The sequence below is a fragment of the Chiloscyllium punctatum genome, chromosome 40 (assembly GCF_047496795.1).
Source record: "Chiloscyllium punctatum isolate Juve2018m chromosome 40, sChiPun1.3, whole genome shotgun sequence".
In the NCBI taxonomy this organism is placed as follows: domain Eukaryota; kingdom Metazoa; phylum Chordata; class Chondrichthyes; order Orectolobiformes; family Hemiscylliidae; genus Chiloscyllium; species Chiloscyllium punctatum.
The window spans coordinates 61,564,798-61,590,989 of NC_092778.1; the positions used below are offsets into that span (position 1 = coordinate 61,564,798).

At 43.3% G+C, this 26,192-nt stretch overlaps 1 protein-coding gene across 12 annotated transcripts in view; it reads right to left on the bottom strand.

Annotated features, from left to right (window-relative positions):
• Positions 1–2,257: 2,257 nt before the first annotated feature.
• mapk8ip3 (mitogen-activated protein kinase 8 interacting protein 3) overlaps positions 2,258–26,192 on the bottom strand; it is a 209,500-nt gene continuing 185,565 nt past the window's right edge. For 8 of the 12 annotated variants that reach the window (XM_072560071.1, XM_072560076.1, XM_072560075.1 and 5 more), the window contains 7 exons: positions 25,991–26,139; positions 24,838–25,009; positions 23,916–24,029; positions 16,084–16,122; positions 9,701–9,883; positions 7,460–7,603; positions 2,258–5,427 (listed from right to left, as the gene is read on the bottom strand). In XM_072560071.1, coding sequence (XP_072416172.1) covers positions 5,312–5,427; positions 7,460–7,603; positions 9,701–9,883; positions 16,084–16,122; positions 23,916–24,029; positions 24,838–25,009; positions 25,991–26,139 — 917 coding nt within the window. In that variant the 3' untranslated portion in view covers positions 2,258–5,311. The remainder of the gene's footprint in view (positions 5,428–7,459; positions 7,604–9,700; positions 9,884–16,083; positions 16,123–23,915; positions 24,030–24,837; positions 25,010–25,990; positions 26,140–26,192) is intronic. The other 4 variants (XM_072560083.1, XM_072560081.1, XM_072560082.1 and 1 more) reach the window with 1 other exon arrangement.

Sequence of the window (26,192 nt, forward strand, 5' to 3'; positions counted from 1 at the left end):
TCAGAAAACTCCATCCTCTAGGGAAGGGAACTGTCATCTTTCCCTGGCCAACATGTGACTCCAGACTCTCAGCAACACAGCTAACTCTTTAACTGTGACAATTAAGGATGGGTAATAAATACTAGTCTAACCAGTGATACTGTGGATGTATGAAAAAAAACACGAAGTGGAGAGCCAGCAAGCAGAACTGAGTATTGCTTCCCTTGTAATGCATTGAAGTGTCAACCTTGATAGCTGTGCCCTGGAGTGGCATTTGAAGCTAGGATCTTATGATTCAGATAGGGAGGTAATGGCCTAGACTGTTAATCCAGAGACCCCGGGTAATGTTCTGGGGACAGGGTTTGAATCCCACCACAGCAGATGGTGTAATTTGAATTCAGTAAAATCTAGAAGTAAAAGTCAAAAACGGTGGCACAGTGGTTAGCACTGCTGCCTCACAGCGTCAGAGACCTGGGTTCAGTTCCCGCCTCAGGCGATTGACTGTGTGGAGTTTGCACGTTCTCCCTGTGTCTGCGTGGGTTTCCTCCGGGTGCTCCGGTTTCCTCCCACAGTCCAAAGATGTGCAGGTTAGGTGAATTGGCCATGCTAAATTGCCCGTAGTGTTAGTTAAGGGGTAAATGTAGGGGAATGGGTGGGCTGCGCTTCAGTGGGTCGGTGTGGACTTGTTGGGCTGAAGGGCCTGTTTCCACACTGTAAATCTAATCTAATCTAAAAAAAAGTCTAATCATCACAGTGAATCCATTGTTGATGGAAAAACCCATCTGGTTCACTAATGCCCTTTAGGGAAGGAATCTGCCATCCTTACCCAATCTAGTCTACATGTGACTCCAGACCCACAGTGATGTGTTGACCCTTAACTGCTCTCTGGGCAATACGATACCCTCATCCTGTGATTGTGTTACTAATCAATCCTTTATCGGTGGGAAAATGCCCAACTCCTGCAGCTATCATCCCATGATGAGTGTCTCTGTTTTGCTCTGTCAGTGACTTCGGAGGCAAACTCTTTCCATCTTATATAACGCAGGACTACTGCTGATCAAGGAAATCCAGATTCAGGTCCCACCTGTCTCAGCATATCCGAACACCTTGATCAACTATAACTACAACACTGCGCTTCCACCAAAGGGTCACAATTTCTGAATACCTCAGGGTCTTAACTAGTTTGTAGATCCATGAATGGCCAGCATGCTGGTCCACACTTATGGGCCAAGTATTACAGTGGTTTGACAAAGTCCTCAATTCTACTGCCTGCCATTAGGCATTTTGGGAGAATTTACAGGCTTAAAGTTAACCTGTTTGGCCACATTGCAAAAGCATCTTCCAAGGGCAACACATCCTGGATTGAGACTCAAACCTATAGATTCTGGACCAGAATTAGACCATCCACTGGGGGCATCAAAGCTCCTATTTTAACTAATGTGTTCATTAAGATCATTTTCAGCTGACTGTTTTTGCATACATTTGGTGATATAATTTAAAGACTTCGTCAAAACTTTCAAATGCTGCTTTTGAAATGGCATTTGATAATGGTTACTAAAATCAAAGATGCTTTATAAATCCACATCTGCTCTCTGGAGTGAGGTTGGAATGCACCTGTTTATGAAGTGTACAGTTTATATCTATGCTGCTGGTATGCTAACAAGGGAGCCAGTGGTGTAAATGGACTGGTAATCCAGAGGCCAGGCTAATGCTGTGGGGATTCCCGATGAAGGACTTTTGCCCAAAACATCGATTCTCCTGCTCCTCGGATGCTGCCTGACCAGCTGTGCTTTTCCAGTACCACACTCTCGACTCTGACGTCCAGCATCTGCAGTCCTCACTTTCTCCTAATGCTCTGGGGAGACAAGGTCAAATCCCACTGCAGTAGCTGATGGGATACCTTAACAACTATTGTTCACTTATTGAAAAACTAATCTGGTTCACGGATATCCTTTACCCATTTTAAAAATAAAATCCATAGGAAATACATGAATTGGAAAAATTCTGGCACTATAAGTGTCAGAAAGTAATTTCAATAAACTGGTATTTGCCAAAACATACCACATCCTATATTAGTAACATCCATCACTCCTGATCAGGACTTCACACCAAAGAATCATTCTCTCTCTCTCTCTCACACACACACACACACACACACACACACACAGAGACAGAGAGGTAATATTTCTTCTGTCTAGAGGCAGCTTCAAGCTAAAACAATGAAAATTTCAAATACGACGTGTTCAAAGGCATTGGGTTGATAAATACAATGAGATAATTTTATGATGTGAATAGGTTTATTACATATGGAACAATTACATGTTAATTAAGTTAATTACAATGCACAGGGAAAATAGCTCAGAACATATCCTTACACAAGCCAACCCTCTCTGTACACCCAACCCGACCTTTTCATTATACACCAGGCAGCTTTTTGTACAGTACTCTGCTGTGAAGCAACAGAGTTTACACTGCAGGATCTCTCGCTCCCGAGTCTGTAATACACAAGAGATACTTTACATGACATGAGAAAAACCTCAAATTTCTACTGGCAGAGGACATGTTCTGGACGCCCAGAAGATTCATAAACCTACTTTGTGGACCCTGAAAAATGATCTCCTACTCAACAGGGGAGCCAAGTATAAATTACAAACATAATGCATTCATGTAGCCAGAGAATAAAAGCAGATCCCTGATGATTTCCAAATCAATGTTGATTATAATGTCTTGCATTGGATGCAGATTTCCTCTAAAGAACTGCTACCACATTATCTCCAGTCACTACCAGGATTTTGTTTCCCCTCTGAGCTCCATTTCCAAACCTGACAGCCAGCTCCATTCAAAATTTACTCACTTTACATCTTGGTCAGAATAATGAAACTGACTGAACCTATCAGCTTTCTTCCTGCCCCTTGGTCAAAATGACCTGCAATACATCAAGGAAGAAAGGTGCAGGTGTGGAATACTCTGAGGGTGGTGTGTTATATGAATGTAGATATCTATACTGAAGAATTACTGATTGTAAAGGTTTTGAATTCACTAACAACATTTATAACATGTATTCCAGGATATGTACATGGTCAAATTAAAAGAGAATCTCTGTAAATCCATGCTCAGTTTTCCTATCTATACCCACTGAAGATGTCTGCTGGTCAGAGAAGTCTCTCAGTTCTTATGCGTATTCTTAGCATATGGCTCAGACAGGAACTGATAAAACTGACTGCCCGTTTTGAATAACACAGTTAAATGTTTTGTTTTTCAAACTTGCTCCAAGTCATCTCCTGAACTTTTCCACCGTGCTGTCCTTTGCTAAAGGAAGGAAGAATGTAATCTTCTCCACTGGTACCACCAGCACACCAACCAACAACTACCTGCTCCAATTCTATTCCTTTGCTTCCTCCCTCGGTGTCATACCATCTAACTCATCCCACTTAAGGTTGTGAACAGGGAGAAGAAAATGCCATTTATTCCCTCAAGTCCCTTTTCTTCCTCATTAACAAACAGTTCTCAGTTTGCACTTTAATATGGTCTTCAATTTATTTAATTTGAGAAAGATGACAAGACCTATACTAAAGATTTTTTGTATCGGAAACTAGATACTGTATATACTAAAACTACTGGTCCACAAGAGTATTAGAGACTGCTTGTGGATAACCTAGGAGGTAATACTGAATACCTTAGTATGAGCCACAGTGTGTAATCATTGCCAGTCTGCACTAACCAGATCCCTTTTAAGATTTGCTCTTCTTTTTCTCAAGACACTTTTACTTTTTTAACAGATAACTGGGAGCAAGTAAAAACAAACTTCAAAGCATATGGTCTCTCACTCAATGATTCAATACTGGAACATCATGAATGTACATCATGAATATTTCTGTGACCTGGTAAAAATGTAGCTGATATGGGTTGCTGATGAATACTGAAACATCTTTCTACAGTTTCCACCCAATAGGCCGGGGGCCAAGGTGTCCTTGAGATAACTTGCTACAATCTTGCACACAATCTACAGCTACCTATCCATAGATCTATCCAGCCAAGATACTCTTCCAGATAATTGTACATCATGTGCCCAAGTCCTTCATCGTATTGCATTGCCACCATAGATCTCCAAGACTAATTCTTTTGTTCCCAAAATATAACCCAAAATATAACTACTTAAAATACAAAGAGATGTATATTCTATGAAAAAACTGATTAAAATGGTTAATTGAAAGTGACTGCCATCTTTAAAACCCTCTCATTTTGCTCCAGAATTTTTGCAGAACCCAATGACATTCCGAAATGAATGCATTCCCATCGATATTCCCTAGTTTCCTATCTCTGGGGTCAGGTGCAGTTACAAAACGACACAGATAATAGTAGGTTCCACCAAACCCAGATGAGTGTCAACTAGAACGCTGACAGCTACAATGAACAGTGGTCGACATTCATTTCTCAGAGCTGTGTGTGGAAGCCCATCTTGAAGGAGAAATAACATTCTCAATGGTGCTGGCTTCAAAGTAAACAGGTGGGTAGTTAAAAATGAGAGGGTTCCAATGTGCTGTAATCATTCCAATCATCAAAGTGACTTAAAAACTGACTTGGGTGCATCATGGAACATCAACATCATCCTTGGACATCAATTCTCAGCCTTTGCATCTCTATCGTTCAATATTATGGGACCCATAATGATGTTTCTGAAAACCTAGCCATTCCTTCTAGCTCTCTTACATCACCTGTCTTTTGGATTTCATTGCAATGGCAGAACCTCGTGGAAAACTCAACTGATGGAGTAACTGCTCCAGGTGATTAATTAATGATGAACATTATTGGGAGTGAACTTTTAATAAAATATTAGTGGGGAGGGTGTAAAGTTTGATAATTGAAAGAAAGAAATTAAATCCTATTTAGAAACAGAATTAAACTTTTAAAAGATGTGTATTTGAACAGATTGGAAAAAGTTGCCTTGTGAAATTACCTCCTCCAGCATCTGGTATGCATTACAGTCACATCTTTCAAGTCAGTTCAAAATTTTAAGAACAGGTTAATTATATAGACATATGCTTGGAACAGCAACTAACTTGGTTAAATGTAAATAGGGGTTCAGTCTCCAAAACAAATATCCCAGCGTTAGCTATTCCCAAGGATTTTCTCATATCGCTTTGTCTTAAATTGAATTCAAAAGGTGATGGACTTTCAACAAATGACCAATCCAAAGTGGGGACACGATGGAAATGCCACAGGATTTATAGATTTTGAGAGGCTTCCTTCACGGACAGGTACAATGCAGGGTATATATGTACATACAGATGAAGTGCAGGCATTTAGTGATAAGTTTTGTGGTAGTAACATCTCATTCGGGAACATAGGACACCTGCCAGACGATAATGTGACTTCGTTCTGCCTTGGAGAGAGCCGGTCTTATTCCATCTGGCAAGCTTTCCTCTGTCTCATCATCCTCACCATCACCTATACAGAAAGAGAGCAACTGAGTGAAACTCTAAAACAAAGAATAAAGAGGAACAGAAGGGGATAATCATAGAATCTCTACAGCGTGGAAGCAGGTCATTCAGCCCACTGAGTCCACACCGACCCTCCAAGAACATCCCACCCAGACCCACCGCCTACCCTATCCCTGTAACCCTGCATTTCCCATGGCTAATCCACCTAGTCTGCACACCTCTGGACATGATGGGCAATTTAGCTTGGCCAATCCATGTAATTCGCACACCTCTCTGGACTGTGGGAGGAAACTGGAGCACGTAGAGGAAAACCACGCAAATACAGGGAGAATGTGCAAATTCTGTACAGAGAGTCGCCAAGGCTGGAATTGAACCTGGGTCCCTTGTGCTGTGAGGTAGCAGTGCGAACCACTGAGCACAGTGTTGCCATTGGGAAGGTTGTGGACGACAGCTGGAGCCCACAGGGACAAAGGTAGATTTTTAAAGCGTTAAATCTCAATGAGAGTCTTAAGTCTGAACATGATGTGACCAATTCCTAGTCAAATGAAAGCTAGTGTCATTTACTAAATTTACTAAATCTCAATGAGAAATAGTAATATGAAGTTTGTAAGACATTGTAGGCGTGAGGTTTAGATATAGGTGCTCAACAATAGAAGGGTATTAATGCAACTAACCTGCACTTCTGCTCATTGGAAACTCAGTTCCACAGTACTGTCAATCACACTGTGACAACTGCAAAATGTCTCCAATACATTTCCCTCTACCACACAGTACAAGTGCAAATTGCACATTATTTTAAAGATAACCATAATAAAAGGACTTGCATTGTAGACCTGAAGAATATACTTTTTTTTCCAGCTTGCAGCTCTATCAACAAGGCGTTCTTATGTTGATATCAAGTCTACAAGATATTCCTGAAGTACAAATTATGATGGTTTGCAAATTTTGAGTTAACCTGTGTTTAAACAGTATGGATAGAAATTTGATATACATATCCCATGATGATATTATTAATAGCCATTTGTAGCTTTTTTTTTAAAATGCATTCATGGGACAGGTTGCTCCTTAAGAAGTTGAAGGTAAGCGCTGCAGTCCATGTCTTGTGGATTGACCCACAATGCCCTCAGGGAGATTTTGACCCAGTGAGTGTGAAGGAATGGCGATATACTTCCAATTCAGAATGGTGAGTGGCTTGGAAAGGATCTTGGAGACTGTGTTTCTATGTACATGCTGCCCTTACCCTTCAAGGTAGAGGGTTTGAAAAGTGCTGCCTGAGGAGCCTTGGTGAGACTGCCTTTGTAACTTTGCTGCTTGTTTTTTCTGACCTATGGTTATACTGTGACAGCTGTAACGTAACTGGTTTTCCTTCATTCCTCTATTCTGTTACTACGGATTGTACCAAGGATGGTGCTTTAAGTGGCAAGCTATAATCTTTTCACTGTACTTACTTGAGTACATGTGACAACAAAGCTAATTCAATTCAATTTCTGCATGCATTTGTAGATAGTACATACTGCTGCTACTGAGCATTGGCCGTGGAGGGAATGGATGCTTGTGGCTGTGGTGCCAATCAAGTGAGCTGCTTTATCCTGGATGGTGTGGAACTTCTGGAGTGTTGCTGGGGTTTGTTGCTCATCAGGCAATTGGGGAGTACTCCATCACACTCTCACATGGTGTACAGGCTTTGGGGAGTCAGGTGGTGAGTTACTCACTGCAGTATTGCTAGCCTCTAACCTGCTCTTGCAGCCATAGCATTTATATCAGTAACAGTTAGATCCATGCTTAATAAAAGAGTGAAGTGTTAAAGGTTTCCATCGAATTGAAGTAGGAGAGAAGATGAGGGTTAGCACGGGTTATGTGCACGATGGCATACGAAGGTTAAAGAACTGTGTACGTTGGCAGGAGAAAGTGAGCAGCTGGTCAGTGTAGGGTGAGTAAGTAAACTCAAATGGACAGAATCATGTGGATGAGAGGAGTTAGCAGGAGGGTTAGAACAAATTGAGAAGTGGAGATTCTCTATGCAGTCGGGTTTGGCTTACCAATCCTGAAGTCAATGTAGCCCTCTCCTCCGCTGAGCACTAAGACAGGATGTAGCTTTCTCTCTTCTTGCTCAGGGGCTGTAGGTCCTGGATTCTCTGTGGGACTGTCCAACACGCTGCCATTCAATGTTGCCAGAACATTACCTATGAGCAAAGACACAAACAGCTCTGAATGTACAACCCTCAAATACATACACAATAACTTGCTTCTTTTAGTATCAGTCACAGATAGTTCAGAATTTTCCCATATTGGTTTTGCGCCAGAGGAGGAAGTGCGTTAGGTAGCGACCGGCTCTCCCCTCAAGCCCCTCAGCAGCAGGGGGACTGGCTGGATGACCCATCAGTCAGCTCATTAAAAGCCAAGGAGGAGGATGAGGAGCAGGAATCCCACCCTCTCCAGTACTTGGATACCATGTCACCGGAAACTGGATCCCAAAATCCACCGGTCAAGGCTGACTCCAAGGGTGGTGGAAAGGAAACCGGAGTTCAGAAATTGTCCTATCACAGGGTCTGATTCACTGTGGGAGGATAGTCAGGGGCAAGGACAGGGAATTGGCTTCCTGAACTCACAGCTTTGCACCTCAAATCCAGGCAGATTTGCCATGAATCAGAGAATCCCTACAGTGCAGACAGAGGCCATCTGGCCCAATGGGTCTGCACTGACCCTCCGAGGTGCATCCCACCCTATTCCTGTAAATCCACTTTACCATAGTCAACCCACCTAGCCTGCACATTGCTGGACACTGAGCAATTTCCCATGGCCAAACCACCTAAACTGTATAGCCCTAAGACTGTGGGAGGAAACTGGAGCACTTGGAGGAGACCCACACACACAGGGGAAGAATGTGCAAACTCTACACAGACAGTTACCAGAGGCATGATTTGAACCTGGGTCCCTGACATTGAGAGGCAGTAGGGCTAATCACTGACAAACACTACCATACCACCCACAAGTCAGAAAACTAGCGACCATTCTCGCCTACTGAGGAGTGTTTGAGGAGATGGCAAGTTAAGGTCCTTAAGTGGCCACTAATTAACTAGTTAAAGACCTTCATCACTAGTGAGTCGAAGGTCATCCATGGATCTTCCTGTCCAGCAGTCAGCTGCAGAGGAACTGGATCCTTCCCAGAGCAAACTCACCTGCTTATAAACCCTTCACAATAACTCAAGAGAAAATCACCAGCCCAATGTCTGCCAGGTCAGAAATGGTGAAGCTGAATTCCTGGGTTTGCTTTTAATGTTCAGGGTGATGAGAAACAGGCACATCACCAGCCTCCCATCTACCCAACTTTGAGGATCTTATTGTAAGTACACAAAGCAGGATAATTAGCAAAGGGATAGGCCCCTGAGTCACATCTGAGACTGAGAGCGCATTTGGCTGGGGGAATAAGGTGCAAAATTTCAGAACATTATCCGTCACGCAGTGCATTAATGAGCTCAGCTTTCCTGTGGGAATGGAAAACAAAAGGACAGTGTACTTAAAAAAAATTTTTTTTAATTGTGGATGTTTCAAGCTGTGGCCATCACGATGTAAAGACCATAAGACCATAACATTTCAGAACAGAAACAGGCCATTCAGCCATCAAGCCTGCTCTGCCATTCATTATGATCATGGCTGTTCTGACAATCCACTTTCCTGCCTTTCCCTCATATATCTTCATTCCCTTACTCAAAGAAAACATTTATCTCAGCCTTGACTATATTTAGGTGACCAAGCTTCAACAGTCCTCCGTGATAAAGAATGCCGCAGATTTACGATCCTCAGGAGAAGAAATTCCTCCTCTTCTCTGCCTTAAAGGGTAACCCCTTACTCTGAGATTGTACCCTCTGGTTCCAGACTCTCCCCACAAAGGAAAACAACCTTTCTGTATCTCTCCTCTCAAGTCCCCCAAGAATCTTGAACGTCTCTATAAGGTCATTTCTCATTCTAATTCCAATGAGTACAGACCCAATGTACTAAACCTCATGTTAAGAGACATACCCTTCATACCTGGTATGTACTGATTGAGCCTTCTCTGGATTGCCTCCAATGCCAGTAGCTTTAGGGACCCAAAACAGTTCAGTATTCCAGCTCAGGTCTGACTAATGTCTTGTCATTTTAGCAAAACTTCCACACGCCATTCCCTTTGAAATAAAGGCCAACATTCTAAACACCTTCCCTATTACCTGCTGAACTCAGATACTGACCTTTATGCACAAGGACCATAGAAAAGGAACGGTCCCTTGGTCAAGATGCTTTACCTGGCACAGACGCAAAGAATTTGACTGCGTCCCGATGTCCGTGGAAACAGAGCTGAGCTTGTGCCATGGAACAATATGGGATGAAGCTGCCAATGGAGGCTTTGTCACTGCTCTCGTCTGCGTACACACGAATCACTCCGCCAGGACGGTTTCCTTCACTGCCGGTTGGTGAGGTCTTATTGGCTGCAGAAACGACAACAAGACGACCAAGTCAGGAGCTAGTTTTTGCCAAGTGGAGAACGCAACAGGCCCACAGTACAATGTAACCTGTCTTTGTACCTCTGTTATTAAAATATAAGCCACTAAACTCACAGCGTGCCCGGTCGCCAGTTCACTTGAATGTTGACTATGTGCTCCATTTCAAACTTAGAATTCCAAAAACTCCAGCAACTATTTCACAAACATAAAGGGCATGTCAAAAAAAGACAATCTGCAGCAGTGGTTTTGTTTTAATTCATTCAGATGTGGGAGTCGCTGGCTGGGCCCAGTATTTATTACCCGCCCCTAGTTGCCCCTTGAGAAAGTGGGGGTGAGCTGCCTTCCTGAACGGCTCCAGTCCATGTGCTGTAGGTAGACCCACAATGCCCTTAGCAAGGGAATTCCAGGATTTTGACCCAGCAATAGTGAAGGAATAGGGATATATCTCCAAGTCAGAACGGTGACTGGCCTGGCGGGGAACATGCACGTGGTTATGTTCACTTGCTGCCCTTGTCCTTCTAGACAGTGGGGTCATTAGTTGGGAAGGTGCTATCTAAGGAGTCAATAGAGCTGCATACAATAATCTGTAATTTTTCAATTCTCCTTAAATTGGAGACTGCAATCTAGGATCAGGGAGCAGCCAATGCGTTATAATTGTTCAAGAATGGACTGTAGGATAAACTGGGTAACTCGTTAGTCTAACGACTTGTAGTTTCAGTGGACCATAGGACTACTCTCATCACAGGGATGACTGGGGGTTGTATAACCTGGAGGGTCACCATACCTCAGGCAAAGGGAGAGGCTGAGAAGGGAGGGTCCTTCATGGTTACCTCAGCCTGAGCGGGAATCAAACCCACGATGTTAGTGTCACTCTGCATCACAAACCAGCCGTCCAACCAACCAAACTCACCGACCATCCCCTCCACTGCCTGGACAGTTCATTGCAAAAATAGTGGATAGACTAAGTTTTCAGAAGGAGTTTAATAAGGTGTCTGACAAAATGCTTATTAAAAAAACATTCAGACATGAGGATAGGAGGAATTGTAGCAATGTGGATGGAAATTTTGTCAATGGGCAAGGAAGAGTTGGTGCAAATGTTTGCTGCTCGGAGTACAGGAAGAGTGATACTAGGGTAAATGTAGAATCAGATTTGGTTATAACAGACATGTTTGATGGAAGAAAGTTAGTTAATTTAATCCATATCAGTAAAATTATGTTAAATGAAATAAGTAAACAAAGAGATGCATGACCAGGAAAATACCAGATGTAAATTAATGGTAACTATCTTCTGTAACTGACTCAATAAAGTTTCTCAAGAACATTGCAATATACAGGTTTCACTGTAATGTTAAACACAGTTATCTAAAACAGCACAGCTCACACACTAAACATGCAACATGCAAACAGATGGCAGAAAATCCCCAGAGTACAGCAACTTCAAAACAGCTATCACTCCTTATTCAGCACTGCATGCAGTCAGCTGAGGAAACATCTCCAAACTTTACACGGACACTGGGTTCTCAAATCTCCTTTACCCTTGGCACTTGTATCTCTCAGACTCCCTTAACAACTGCCTGAACATTGTTAATTGTTCCTAGGAGGGAGTGGTGGCATGGAGGCAGTGATGGTATCAGGTAAATATTTCTGCCAACGTCTTTGATCAAAGAAAAGGCAAAAACTATCCATCCTCAATGCAGTTGTATCTTCGCAGGATCAATGAGTGAGCCTGGATATCTATAGAAAGCCTGCACAATCCATCTGCTTCACAAAACTGCACTTCAGCAAGTGATAGAAAGCCTTAAACTATGCAATTGTTTCCTGAAGTTTGGAGATGCTCCTTTTTGAAAACACTATCCAATCTTAAAAAGTACATACAATGCAGTTAACACTAGAACTATGAAGTCCTCCTCAGCCAGCACCAGCAGAGTTTGTGCAGTGTAAAAGCCCAGCAAGGCTGCTTGCTCCCTCAACTCTGGCCTTTACCCCATACCACCCCTCTCTGCCCCTTCTCCCTGTGTTACACAATGTGAGAAACATTGCCCTGAGAGGAGGCAGCGTGGTGGAACTGCTAAATGTAAACCTACGCCCTCCTGCAACACAAAGAACTTTTCCAAGTGTCCGACCTGACTAGAATGTAGGCTGGAGTTCATCCCTTTCACCCAGGAGCCAAACCCAACACCAATGTATATGACATCAACAAGTGTACAGGGAATTGTGGGTTACCCTGGCCATTGCTGAAGACCACACGCATGTCCAAATACAACTGTCCTGTTGTGGCCTTTCAAATACAGTTTTTTTTTTGACAACAGAGTTCCTCAGTTTTCTGCAAATCAGGGTAAGACGGAACCTTGACCTAATGTCTTAAAAACAAGTACAGCACAAATGACAAAGTAGCTCTCCTATTTGTTCCACAGAAGAGAGCATATCAGTAAGTGTCCCCTTCCAAAGATTGAGGGGTCAAATACAGATTATGGGCTATTAACCCACAACCCTCTAACCCTGGGCTGATTGCACTGCCTCACTGAGATGATATTCTGTCCACGGGGAAAGATAAAATCAAAAGGCAATAACATAAACCTGTGCAGAGTTAGGAGATATAGCTGCTGGTTAGATAAAGTTACCTCACTTACATTCTGGAGGGGGTGGTAAGCAAAAGCAAAACTCTCTGAAAACTGAGTGATCGAAGGGAAAAGGTCACAGCAAGATCTTGGATTAAAAGTTTCCTCATGCAAAGGAAGCGTTTCCCAGAGATTATAGCGGGAAAAGAATCACATCACAAAATTCCAAGATTTCCTTCTTAAGCTAAAACCTATTAAATAGTTCCGATATATTCATGAGAAACAGGTCTAAAAGCAGATTTCACGACTGCTCAGAGCTAACACTAATGATAGATTTATTAGTATTGTTAAAGAAAAGGCTGCAAAACTGCACCTTTGTGAGTTGTGTTGAAAGATGTGTCAGTACACTGATAAAGGCTAGACAGTCATTAAGCTTCAGGATGAGGAATGCAATATTTCTGCTGTAGGAACTCAATGGCATGGACTAGATTTCTGCTTCAGTGAGTTAATGCCCTAAACCATCCATTCATTAACATTTTACTACCATTATCCTTGCTTCCCAGGTATTCTTCCTGCCAATGTATCTGGACCTTTATCCATCTAGGCAGTGAGAGGAACTGTTTACAAACCTCTTCCCGCATTGCTGTTGGGCCTACAAACAACACATCATCACAGATTGATGTTCACCCTCAAGAGAAGCTCTCCTCCTCTATTGTACTACTTTACCCAGAAACACTTGGTTAAACTCAAGAACTCGGCATAGAGAATGAGACACAGGGAGAAGTTCAAGCCCCATGTGGTTTAACTCAACGCACCATGTACAACCATGTTAACCGACCTGCAGATCTCTCTACACAATGGAAACTGTTTTAACCACAATGAACCAAATCCTACTTTACTCAACAAGAAAGAGGGTGTATATTCCTTGGCTCCTTCCTTTTCTCACATCCATATGGTATCAGTCGGCAACGCTGTTCAAAACCACACCGGGTTCCACATGCCCGTTGATAATATGTTACTCTCAGCCACCACCACCATTCCTCACAATCCTTCTACTGTCACGCTCCTGCCCAGACCCATTACTATGAGTGGGGGTGGGGGGTGCAGAGATCCTCTTCAATTGTACAATGGACAGACTGAAACCACAACATTTGGTTCCTGACACAACTGCATTCCATAGCCACCCATACCATCCCTCTTTCCTGGAGACTGAAGCTGAAAGAGGTGAGCTTCTAACCCCATTTTCACTTCTTCACTACGACTGCCTACTTCAACTTCCGTAACATGGGTCCGACTCCAGTCCTGCTTCAGCTTATCAGCTGCTGAAGCCCTCATCCATGCCTTCAGTATCTCAAACTATTCCAATGCTCCCTTGGCCAGCCTCTCACATGACAGGTACATTAGCTCCACCAAATCCGTAACAGGTGCAGTTCATCAGTCATTCCCATGCCCGTCCCAGCAATACCTTAACTTTAAAATTCCCAACTTTGTTTTTAAAATCACTCCTGGACCTCCCCTGTCTTCTGTTACCTGGAATTCCTTCCCTATGGCATTGTGGGTCTACAGTGCAGCTTACCACCATCTCAAAGCCAACCAGGTTGGGTAATAAATGCTGGCACAGCCAAGGACACAAGTGTCCCATCAGTGAATTAAAAACAAACCTTTCTCTAGTCAGATAAGCTCGGTGTTCCTCCAATTTTCACCTTTTGTTCTCAACCACTGGCATCTGTTTTGCTATTTGGAATGGACCCAGAATATTGGAATTCCCTCCATAAATCTCTCCAACTCTCTACAGCTTTAGGAGGTACCTACTATGTACATCTTTGAGTAAACACTTGGTCACTGTCCCTAATAATTCCTGATGCGGTTTACGCTCACATTTGTTGGACACATTTGTCGCTTTGTCCCGAGAGCATTTCACTATGGCATAGGCAACGTATAAATGCAAAATCGTTGTAGCTAGTACTGGCCTGCAATGACCTGACAGGACAAATATGGAGTCCCTTGCTGTTTTCTTTTAGGAAATAGTAACATAGTAAAAGCATATCCCATAGTTCAGCTCTACTACTCATGTGGTGAGGAAAGGCTGTCCGAATTACTAACAACTTCACCTGGACAGGAAAATGAAAAACAGGACCTGGACAAAGCAACTGAATTAAAGCGAGAGAGAATCTACAGGATACTCTGGTCGCCTTTCTGTCGGAAGGATGTTGTTAAACTTGAAAGGGTTCAGAAAAGATTTACAAGGATGTTGTCAGGGTTGGAGGATCTGAGCTACAGGGAGAGGCTGAACAGGCTGGGGCTGTTTTCCCTGGAGCGTCGGAGGCCGAGGGGTGACCTTATAGAGGTTTTGACTTTACTTCACGGCTGCTACTGGTGCTACTCTGAACTGGTTACTGGTGGTGCACTGGGATGTCCAGGTCATCATCACCGCTTCCACTCACCTAGACAGAGAACGCCTGCCTAACCAGGAGCACAGGAGCCTCGAGAAACACAGAAATAAAAGGACAGTGAATTCAAACGTCAGTCATGCCAGAATTCCGATCCACGAGTAGGGAAACAGATGCTCTCCACACCATAACAGACTCGGAGCCATCGTTATCTTTATTATTCAGAGGATGCAGGCATCACTGGCTAGGCCAGCATGCCCTGCCTATCCTTAATTGCCTGGAGACCAGTTATGGGTCAGTCACATTGCTGTGGGTCTGGAGTCACGGTTTGACCAGACCACATGGTAGCTTCTTTCCTAGCGGACATTCGTGAACACATGGGATTTTCCTGATAATCGGCAACAGTTTCACGTTCATAAGACCCTTAATTCCAGATTTTTATTAAATTCAAATTCTACCATCTGCTATGGTGGGATTTGAACCCAGGTCCCCAGAATGTAACCTGGATCTCTGGATTAACAGTCAAGTGTGAATACCACTAGGCCATCTCCTCCCCTTTATATTGTATGACTGGGGAAAGTGCACATTACAACATGTTCACTCTTCTCAGATGTGACTGGAATCCTCTGGCCAAAACTGTAACATTCTACTTGGCTGTCACTGAGAAAAATGGCGTACTGAACCTCTTGGCGATATTAAACAGAGTCTGGTGTTTGGCTAATCTGACTGTCTTCTTTATTTTGCATGATACTCAATGTCGTGAGTAACTACAACTGTGTTGTAATTTCCAATGCTAAATAGATCACAATGAACTGAAAGACCACTTCCTGATGCTTGACTGATTTCATTTCAATTGAAACCTTTAGAAGTTGGGATTGGGATCAATAATATGACATGAATCAAAACAAGCCTCAGGCTGAGACTGGTTGAATTTGCTGGAAACATTTTTCCTAAAAAAGAATTGGTTCACCTATTCCATGTTAGCCAGAAGACACAACAAAATTCAATTTCACATTTAAATTGTGAGCAAGAAAGGCTACGATTTTCCACCATCCCCTGCCACACGGTTAAAAATAACAACACAAGATGTTTGGTTTTGTATGAAGAACACGTCACAAAAAAAATGAGTGCACAATCCACAATTTGACAAATGAAAAGCAAGCAGGATGTGTCAGATGTGATGGAGAAAATGATTTCTAGCCAAAACAAAGCAGTCAGCTCTTGAATTTTAACTTACCCCTGAACCCCAGCAGTTGACCTCGGTGCAAAACTACAGCTGGAGGAGGGAAGGCAGGAGAGAAAAAAAAAGATTCAGAGAGAGGAAAGGGAGGAGAGGAAGGTTAGGGGGCAGTCAATGCAGGACCATTGATGGCAAAGCCAAAGGAATAAAGGTTGAAACTGAAAAAGACAGGCACACTGATTGCAAACTTTACTCTGCATCACACACATTCCAAATAAATACGTGCTCCTTAAATAACCTGTTGCTGAGATGTATTTTTCGGTCACAGCTATCACTTAGATCACTGGACCAGAGTCAATGGGCCGAATGGTCTTAACTGTCACTTTGGTCTCATGGTCTTAACTGTCATATGGTCTTAACTGTAACTGTGGAAGTTTATTAAAAAGATACAAATCTGTCCAACATAACCCAGTGAATTTCAGTTACCTGGTCAGGTACCACACGATACAGAGATCTCTGGGTTATTCTGAACCTTTGGGAGAAAGAAGGGTAAACAGCTGAGGTTTACAGTCCTGATCACCACCCGAAGGGTCCTGCAGGATGTCAGCATATGTTCCTGTTTCTCGAAGTCAAGATCAGACTTATCTGTGATCTCCCTTCCCACCCTGCAGAACAGTTGCCTACTGGCATGTGCCTTTTAGACCCTCACACATCAACTTGGTCACATGCCAAAGAGTGGCCAGTTCCAAACATGAGGAAAGAGTGAAGACCTTCAGGAGAGAAAGAGGCGAAGAGAAAACAAGGGAGAAACTAGCAAGAGAAAAGGCTTAAACAAAACCTATTCCAAAGCATAGTCAAGTCTGTGAACAAAGCAAACTTGGTAAAAGCACATTTCCATTCCATTCTCTTACATTCCAAATATTAATGCAGACATACAATTCTAGGACACCATCACAAAACTTGATCCCAACACTTCCTGTCTAACTCCAAATGAAGATGCTATTCTTCATGGTTAATATAATGTTATGAGCTTCTAAGATTAAAAGGCTGCTCCTCGTCTGAATTTTAATTTGAATCACCAAATGAACTCTACAGATCTCCATCCTTACCATTTTCACCTCTGGTTTGTTAAAACCTCATGATACACCTGTGTTTATAGATCCATTCAGGGAAAAGAAATTCCAGGTTCTAATAAAACTGCAGTAATTATGGTCTTTGATGTGCAAATTGTCCATAGAATTCAAAGAGCTATCACAGAATTTAGCGGACTAGTCAGTATTAAGGTTTCATAGGATTGCGCTCGTTAGACAGAATAACAGACACCAGCAAATACATTGAAGCTCGAGTTAAGATGACTTTCATGATTTGTTCAATCCTCATTAATGGTTTACACGTCAGCTGAACCATTTTGATCGGATTTTGTTCCATTCTGTTTCGTCTCGCCAACTGACCTTAAGACTGTGTAATCCCTGTACATTCTGAAAAGAACAGCCTTTTAAATCAGTAGCTTATCAGAAGGTGAAGATTTATTTGCCTGTTATGTTGTATCTGATATTGGATGCCAGTGATATTACAGGGCTCTGCTCTTTCATTAGACACCCTCTGCTCCAAAGCACTCATCTTTCCACAGAATATACCACAGAATATTTAACCCTACCCCTCTTGTATTGTCAATTGACATGACAGTTCTCAAGATTTCTGTTAAATGTAATTCTTATACTTTTATTTAAAGAGAGCACTGAATATCTGCACATTTAGCCTGAATATTTAACTATTCATTAATGTTGCCTCATCACCTTTAATTAATATCACTGATCTAAGATAGTTTCACCATTGATCCAACTACAACACACTCGACAATCAGCCTTCTGGTGCTGATACGGAACAAACAGAAGAATTCTTCACAAATGAATGATACATTCTTCCCATTTTATCCAGACTGAGCCATACTTTGAACAAATCCACTGTCAACCTGTCACTCAGAAATATCCTCTACATTTCAACAAGATGATGGGATTCGAAGAACCGCCCATCAAACACGCCAGTCACAACCAAAGTGGGTATTGCAAGCTGTTCACGTTTCAGACATTGTAAGGCTTCATTACAACTGCTGCACATCACATGTGCAAATCACTAAATGTAAAATACACATGTTCACAAAGCCTGCAAATACATATACACACACACAGACGCATGCATTTGCAAGTTGCATTAACTAATCAACATGGCTCAAACTTCATATTTTTTGCTGAAAAGCTGCTTTAAAATCTCAATTCACCAAAGGGATATTAGTACATGCTAGTTGTTAAAAGATGAACAATGATTCTGAACAGGTATAGCTAAATATGAACTAATATAATTACTATAAATAGTATTTTGTTCAAAAAAAGAAGGCTGGTTTGAGAGATTAAGGATACCTGACTGAATCCGTTACCCTGATTTCAGTGTAATGTTCAACTGATGGATCCAATATTGATAAGGAAATAATAGCAACTATCTTAGTAGGTGCTGGTGTTGCAATCTACTACAAAACCAAATGGCATGTTAGTCTTTAATCGGAAGAGGATTTGAGTGCAGGAGCAGTGAAGACATGCTTCAATTGTACAGGAGCTTGGTTGGACTGCACCTGGAGTGCAGTTTTGGTCTCCTTTACTCAGAAAAGACACCGTCATGGAGGGAGTACAATGAAGGTTCACTAGAGTTATTCCTGCATTGGCCGGACTGTTCTATGGAGAGAGATTGGGTAAAACAGGCCTGTATTCTCAAGAGTTTCTAAGTATGAGAGGTGATCTCAAAAACTTAGAAAATAATTAAAGGGATAGACAGGGTAGATGTAGGCAAGATGTTTCCCATGGTTGGGGGAGTCTAGAACTTAGAGGCTAAAATAAGCCATTTAGGTTTAAGAGAAAATAATTTTTTTATTTTTTACTCAGAGGGTTATCAGCCTTTGGAACTTTTCACCACAGAACAGAGTGGAATCCTAATCTTTGAATGTGTTTAAGGACGTGATCGATAGTTTTCAGATTATCGATGGTGTATAGGGTGATTGATGGGACGGGTAGAAGAGATGGGAGTGTTGGACCAATGTGATTGTATTAAAAATCAGGGAAGGCTCGATGGGCTGAATAGCCTACACCTCTGTTCTTACATGAATCGGTTAAGGAAGAGATACTCCATCAATGGTAGATACCAACTGTGGGCTGATTTTGCAGCTAATTTCACAAAAAAACATCATTGTTAACTGCCCGGAGAGTCTCATGCAGTTTCTGTATGAGAGTTTAATGCAGGTACTGTATGTGTATGTTAATTATCCATTAAATGTGGCACAGGAGCTGAAGCCTGCAGATAATGAAATGTAACATGAACAACATGTCAATAACTGCCTAATTACCCCTCTGGTTCAAAGCATATGGTGTCACATCTTCTTAGGTTGATGTTGGAGATTTTTTAATAGAGCAAACTTGAAATGTGTTTTTTTATACTTTTATGTTGTTTCTTGTTCTCTCTGTCCCAGTGAAGTAGTTGAAGCTACTTAAGTAAATGCTTTTAAAGCTAAGATAGACTTTTTTTTTCAACAATAAAGAGATTAATGGGTAAGTGGAGCTGAGGCCACAAAAAGATCAGCCGTGATCTTATGGAATGCTGGAGCAGGCTCAAAGGACCCCCCAAGTGTCAAGAGTGTGGGGCTGGAAAAGCACAGCAGGTCAGGCAGCATCCGAGGAGCAGGAGAATCGACGTTTCAGACAAGAGTCCTTCATCAGGAATGAGGCTGGGAGCCTTAGGGATGGAGAGCTAAATGGGAGGGGGGGGGGGGAGGGGTGGGTCTGGGGGAGGAAGGTAGCTGAGAGTGCAATAGGTGGATGGAGGTGGGAGTAAAGGTGATAGGTCAGAGGGGGGGGATGGAGCGGATAGGTGGGAAGATAGATGGACAGGTGGGATAGGTCATGAGGGCGGTGCAGAGTTGGACGGTTGGAACTGGGATAAGGTGGGGGGGGGGGGGGAAATGAGGATACTGGTAAAATCCACATCGATGCTCTGGGGTTAGAGGGTCCTGAGGCGAAAGATGAGGAGTTCTTCCTCCCGGCGTCAGGTAGTTAGGGAGTGGCCATGGAGGACCAGCATGTCTTTGGCGGAGTGGGAGGGGGAGTTGATGTGCTTGGCCACCGGGCGGTGGGGTTGATTGGTGCGGGTGTCCCGGAGATGTTCTCTGAATCACTCTGCAACTAGGTGTCCTGTCTCCCCAGTGTAGAGGAAACCACATCAGGAGCAATGGATACAACAAATGACATATGGAAGTGCAGGTGAAGCTTTGATGGATGTGGAAGGCTCCTTTGGGGCCTTGGACAGAGGTGAGGGGGGTGGTGTGGGCGCAGGTTTTGCAATTCCTGCAGTGGCAGAGGAAGATGCCAGGACAGGAGGGTGGGTTGGTGGGGGGGCATGGACCTGACAAGAGAGTCGCGGAGGGAATGAACTTTATGGAAAGCGGATGGGGAGGGGAGGGAAACATCTCTCTGGTGGTGGGGTCAGTTTGTAGGTAGCAGAAAAGGCGGAGGGTAATGCAATGTATACGGAGTTTGGTGGGTGGAAGGTGAGGACCGGGGGTGTTCTGTCCTTGCTACGTTTGGTGGGATGGAGATTGAGGGCAAAAGTGCCCGAAGTGGATGAGATGGGCATCATCAACCACGTGGGAGGGGAAATTGCAGTCTTTGAAGGAGGTCATCTGGTGTGTTCTGTGGTGGAATTGGTCCTCCTGGAGGGAGAGTGGGAGGAGGCGTAGTCTAAGTAGCTGTGGGAGTTGGTGGGTTTATAGATGTCCATGTTGAGTCGACCACTGTTGCTGGAGATGGAAAGGTCCAGGAAGGGGAGAGAGGTGTCTGAGATGGTCCAAGTGAACGTAAGGTTGAGGTGGAACGTGTTGGTGAAGTTGATGAACTGTTTAACTTCCTCACGGAAGCACAAGGTGGCGCTGATACAGTCAACAATGTAGCGGAGGAAAAAGGTGGGGGATGGCGCTGGTGTAACTGCAGAAGATGGACTGTTCCACGTAAGCGACAAAGAGACAGGCATAGCTGGGGCCCATGTGAGTACCCATAGCTCTACCCCTTACGTCTGCAGGAAGTGGGAGGATTCAAAGACGAAATTATTGAGGGTGAGGACCAGTCCAGCCAAACAAATGAGTGTGTCAGTGGAAGGGTACTGGAGGTGGCGGGAGAGGAAGAAACAGAAGGCTTGGAGGCCTTGGTCATAGCGGATGGAGGTGTATAGGGACTGGATGCCCATGGTGAAGATGAGGCATTGGGGGCCATTGAAATGAAAGTCTTGGAGGTAGAGGGTGTGGGTGGTGTCCCGAATGTATGTGGGGAGTTCCTGCACAAGGGGGAATAGGACAGTATCAAGGTATATGGAGGGGTGCTCGGTGGGGCAGCAGCAGGCCATGACGATGGGTCAGCCAGGGCAGTCACACTGGTGAATCTGGGCCAGAAGGTAGAACCAGGCGTCATAGGGTTCCTGAACTATGAGGCTGTTCTCTGATGGATGTGGAAGGCTCCTTTGGGGACTTCGATGGAAGTGAGGAGAGAGATGTTTTTAAAGATGGATGTGGAAGGCTTTGTTTCTCTGATGGATTCCTCTGCATCGGGGAGACAGGACACTTAACATCTCCGGGACAGCCGCACCAACCAACATCCCCACCCCCATCCCGACAAATTCAACTCCCCTCCTACCTGTCCATCTTCCTTCCCACTTATCTGCTTCACCCTCCTCTCTGACCAATCACCATTAGCCCCACCTCCGTCTACCTATCACACTCTCAGCTACCTTACCCCAGGCCCCACCCCTCTCCCATTTATCTCACCACCCCCTGGCCCACAAGCCTCATTCCTGATGAAGGGCTTATACCCAAAAATGTAGATTCTCCTGCTCCTCGGATGTTGCTTGACCTGCTGTGCTTTTCTAGCTCCCCACTCTCGACTCTGATCTCTACCACCTGCAGCCCTTACTTTCTCCTCAAAGTGCCAGATGGCCTACACTCCTGCTCCTAGTTCTCATGCTCTCTCTTCTAATCCAATCTTTTGTCCCCTTTGCTTGCTTTTCCTCCAATATCTGGTTTGATGCTGAAATTAACCCACTTCAATTCATCCTCGTTCTCCAACTGCCCTCCACTTCTCAATCCTTAATTCACATTGTCTTTTATTCATTCACGAAAGGGGTGTGTTGATATAAGGACAGAGTTGTTCCCCATCCCTTGCTAAGTCACTTCAGAGGGCAATTAACAGTCAGTGACATTATTCTGGGTCTGCAGTCCCATGTAGGAGACAGCAGGTAAGGATAGCAGATTTCACTTGCTAATGGGCATGAATGGGGCATTATTGACAATCGACGACAGTTCTCACAGTCACCATCACTGAGACTAGCTTCATATTCGATTTATCTTTTACTGAATGTAAGTTCTTCCCGTTTCTAAAATGGGATTGAACACTTGACCCTGGGGAAACAGTCTGGGCCTCTGAATTATTAGTCCAGTGACACTGTCACTATATCAGCATCTTCACACGAAGGAGAGATATATAGTCAGTTCCATCATTTTCAAGTTCCAGTTGCATTCCCTGTGCCATTACCAGTTTCCCACTTCTGGCTTCTTACAAGAAGAAACAGTTTTGCGCTTACCAACTTGGGGAAGTCTGGCTTCAGAAGATTCCAGCTCAAGAGAAATCTGCATTACTGAACATCATTGAGTATTACAGCACTGAGAAGGTACCTCAGCCCTTCAGTCTGTGCTGATCTATCTACATGAAGCCAACTTTCCAGCACTTGGCCCATTGCCCTGAATATTACATGCACTCATTCATGTCCTTTTTATACGTTTGGGAGGTTTTTTCCCTGTACCAGCCTCCCAGGCAGTGCATTCCAGATTCCCACCATCCTCTGGGAGCAAAAGGTTTCCTCAAATCCACTGTGCACCTCCTGCCCTCACCTTACAATTACCAATGTGTAAGATGTGCAGGTGACCTAGCCTGCATTTGTATTTGCGAGTTTGTATAACATGTAAATATTCAGAAGCTGAAATAACTCATCGGGTGAAATTATTCAGTCACATATCACTGGATGAGATTTAATTCCAATGTTAGATTAGCTTCTATTGACCAAACTTGAAGAATGATTTTCTCCACATGCTACAGCTCTCCGTGTTAATAGCTAATATTCATTCCATTTGGTTTTTGAATTTCATCAGAGAAGCACTAAATGTTATGCAAATTTTACAGTCTATATTTAATTGGCAATTTGTATATGACAACAGCATTATCTTTTCCTCATTAGGTCCCTGCATTTTTTTTTAAATCACCTCTGGATATCTAGTTGCTGAATGAGTCAGTAAATGTTGCTGCACTTTTAGACCATCCCCATATAAACACCCATCCCAACAATTATTTGTAAAAACTATATAAACAGTCTCGGGTGTGGCAGACAATACATTATGGGCTGTGATTTTGTCACAAAGGGCTCTAATATTTAATAGCAGATTTTAGACTTTCAATTATCAAACCTATTGGAAGCACAATCTCGGGGCTCAGTGTGTGATAATGAGTACAGCACACAAGTGTAACATTAAACAATTTCCCATAAATATAAAATTACAAATTCATGCAGTCAAAGGATGTGTTCTCTTGAGTATTTAAACTTTTTTTAGACTCATTCGGCAATAGCAAATAAATTATCTTCTATATATTTCAATCTCCGGTCAAAATGTCCAGACAACAAAGATCACCAAGATTCACATGTGTCCGTTTTTTGTGGTAATGGTCTAGTGTACCAGGTTATTTATAGACTGAGTTATTCATGTCAAACAGTTAAAGACTCATTATTAACCTGGCCAAACTTTGTTCACTTACTTTCTGTCAATGGGATAGAGATAACCACTCCATTTCCTGTCCCCACCCAAAGGCGGTTTCCACCAATTAGCAAAGCTGTGATTCGCACAAAAGAGAATCCCAATTTGCCGGTACCTGCCAATCAAAGCAAGAGATTCCAGAATTAATCAGAGATAAAAAGAGTGGAATGAGCTGTACCAGCTCATAGGAGTACACAAGACAGAGGATCATTATAGAGATCTACAGCATAGAAACTGACCATTTGGTCCAACTCAGCCAGAGATCCTAACCTAATCTAGTCCCATTTGCCAGCACCTGGCCCATATCTCTCTAAACTCTTCCTATTCATACACCTATCCAGATGCCTTTTAAATGCTGTAATTGTACCAGCCTCCACCACTTCCTTTGGCAGCTTATTCCATACATGCACCACCCTCTGTGTGGAAAAGTTGCCCCTTAGGTCCCTTTTAAATCTTCACCCTCTCACCTTAAACCTATGCCCTCTAGTTCTGGACTCCTCTACCCTCGGGAAAAGACCTTGTCTATTTACCCTATCCATGCTCCTCATGATTTCATAAACCTCTATAAGGGGTTAAGAATCAACCATGTTGCTGTGGGTCTGGAGTCACACATAGGTCAGACTGGGTAACGGACAGTAAACTTCCTTTGCCAAACAACATTAATGAACCAGATGGGTTCTCATGACAATTGCCGTAATCCCTCCTTAGCTTTGATTTAAACTTGCTCAGCCTCCGACGCTCCAGAGCCCATTCAACCTCTCCCTATAGCTCAAACTCTCCAACCCTGGCAACATCCTTGTTAATCTTTTCTGAACCCTTTCAAGTTTTACCACACCTTTCCTGAATAACGTGACAATACCATTATAGTTATTGCATAAAATACAGTTCGATGACTGGGGCATTGCAGGAATGCAGAATCTTACCTAACATTTTACTGACGTAAGGCTCAATGTCTACATCCTGTAGATGCTGATGTGTGTGCGCATGATAAAGGCGCAAAGTGGAATCCAGGCGAATTGAGATCCAAACCCCATCGCCAATCCACGCCAACTGGCGCACTTGGCTTTCCCTCCGCGGGTGTGCATCAAAGGATTTCTGTTGTAGAAGTAACAATTAGGGGAATGTAATAAGCATTTGACATTAAAAATGGTTCTACGGGTACATGAGCATAAATGACAAATACCTTGATCACCTTCAACTTCTCTGTCAGGATCTTTATAAAATAACTCTAGCTTTTGCTAGCACCAATCCTATTCCCAGTGTTTATTGTCGCACTAATGGTTCACTGAGTCAAGGCCAAATTTATGAATGTTTTTATGGAGGAGTTAAAATTAGTTCTTAGGAGTAAAGGGTATGGGGAGAATAAAGTGACAGGGTGCTGAGTTGGATGATCAGTCAGGATCACATTGAATGGTGGAGTAGGTTCAAAGGGCTGAATGGCCTCCTCCTGCTCCTATTTTCTCGGTTTCTTCCTGCAGTTGTGGCTAAACGACAGGGTTTGTCCTTTACCCTTTCCTGGGCTATGGACCTCACTGGCTGGGTCAGCATTTACTTCCCAACTCTGTTTGCCCTCTGGGCAAGAATGAACCGTGTTGCTGTGGGTCTGGAGTCACGCATAGGCCAGACTGGGTAACGGACGGTAAAATTAGTGAACCGGATGGGTTTGCATGACAATTGCAGTCATTCCTCCTCATCGGTGTTTTAAACCTGCTACCCTAAAACTATGACCCTCTCATTTAAGATTTCCTGAAGAGGAAATATAGCTCTACATTGGCTTATCGAGTCTTGGGGTTGTACAGCCCCTGAAACTGACCCTTTGGTCCAACTTGTCCATGCCGACCAGATATCCTAACCTAATCTATTCCCGTTTGCCAGCACTTGGCCAGATATTCTTTAGCATATTCTATACCTCAATTAGGCCATCTCTCAGTCTTCTAAACTCCACAGTGTATAGGCCTATGGGCCCAAATGGCTCAATCTCTCTTCACAAATTCGAAATAAATAACAGCAGGGTTTAGTAGCTCTACCACACCATTTTATTTTCTGCCCTATGTCTACCCAATGACCAAAACCCACCTCGATCTGCATTGTTTTAGGCTGGATGACATGGATTTTGTTCTTGTAGCCGCACCAGACCTTGTCGTGCACAACAGCCATGCAGCGGATGGAGTGGTTCGGACGGCGCAGGTCCATGAGGTGGTAATTGCTCAGGTCCCACTGACCATCTACTCAGACAGAAGTGAATCGATTCTATTACTGTTAACGATTCCATTACTTT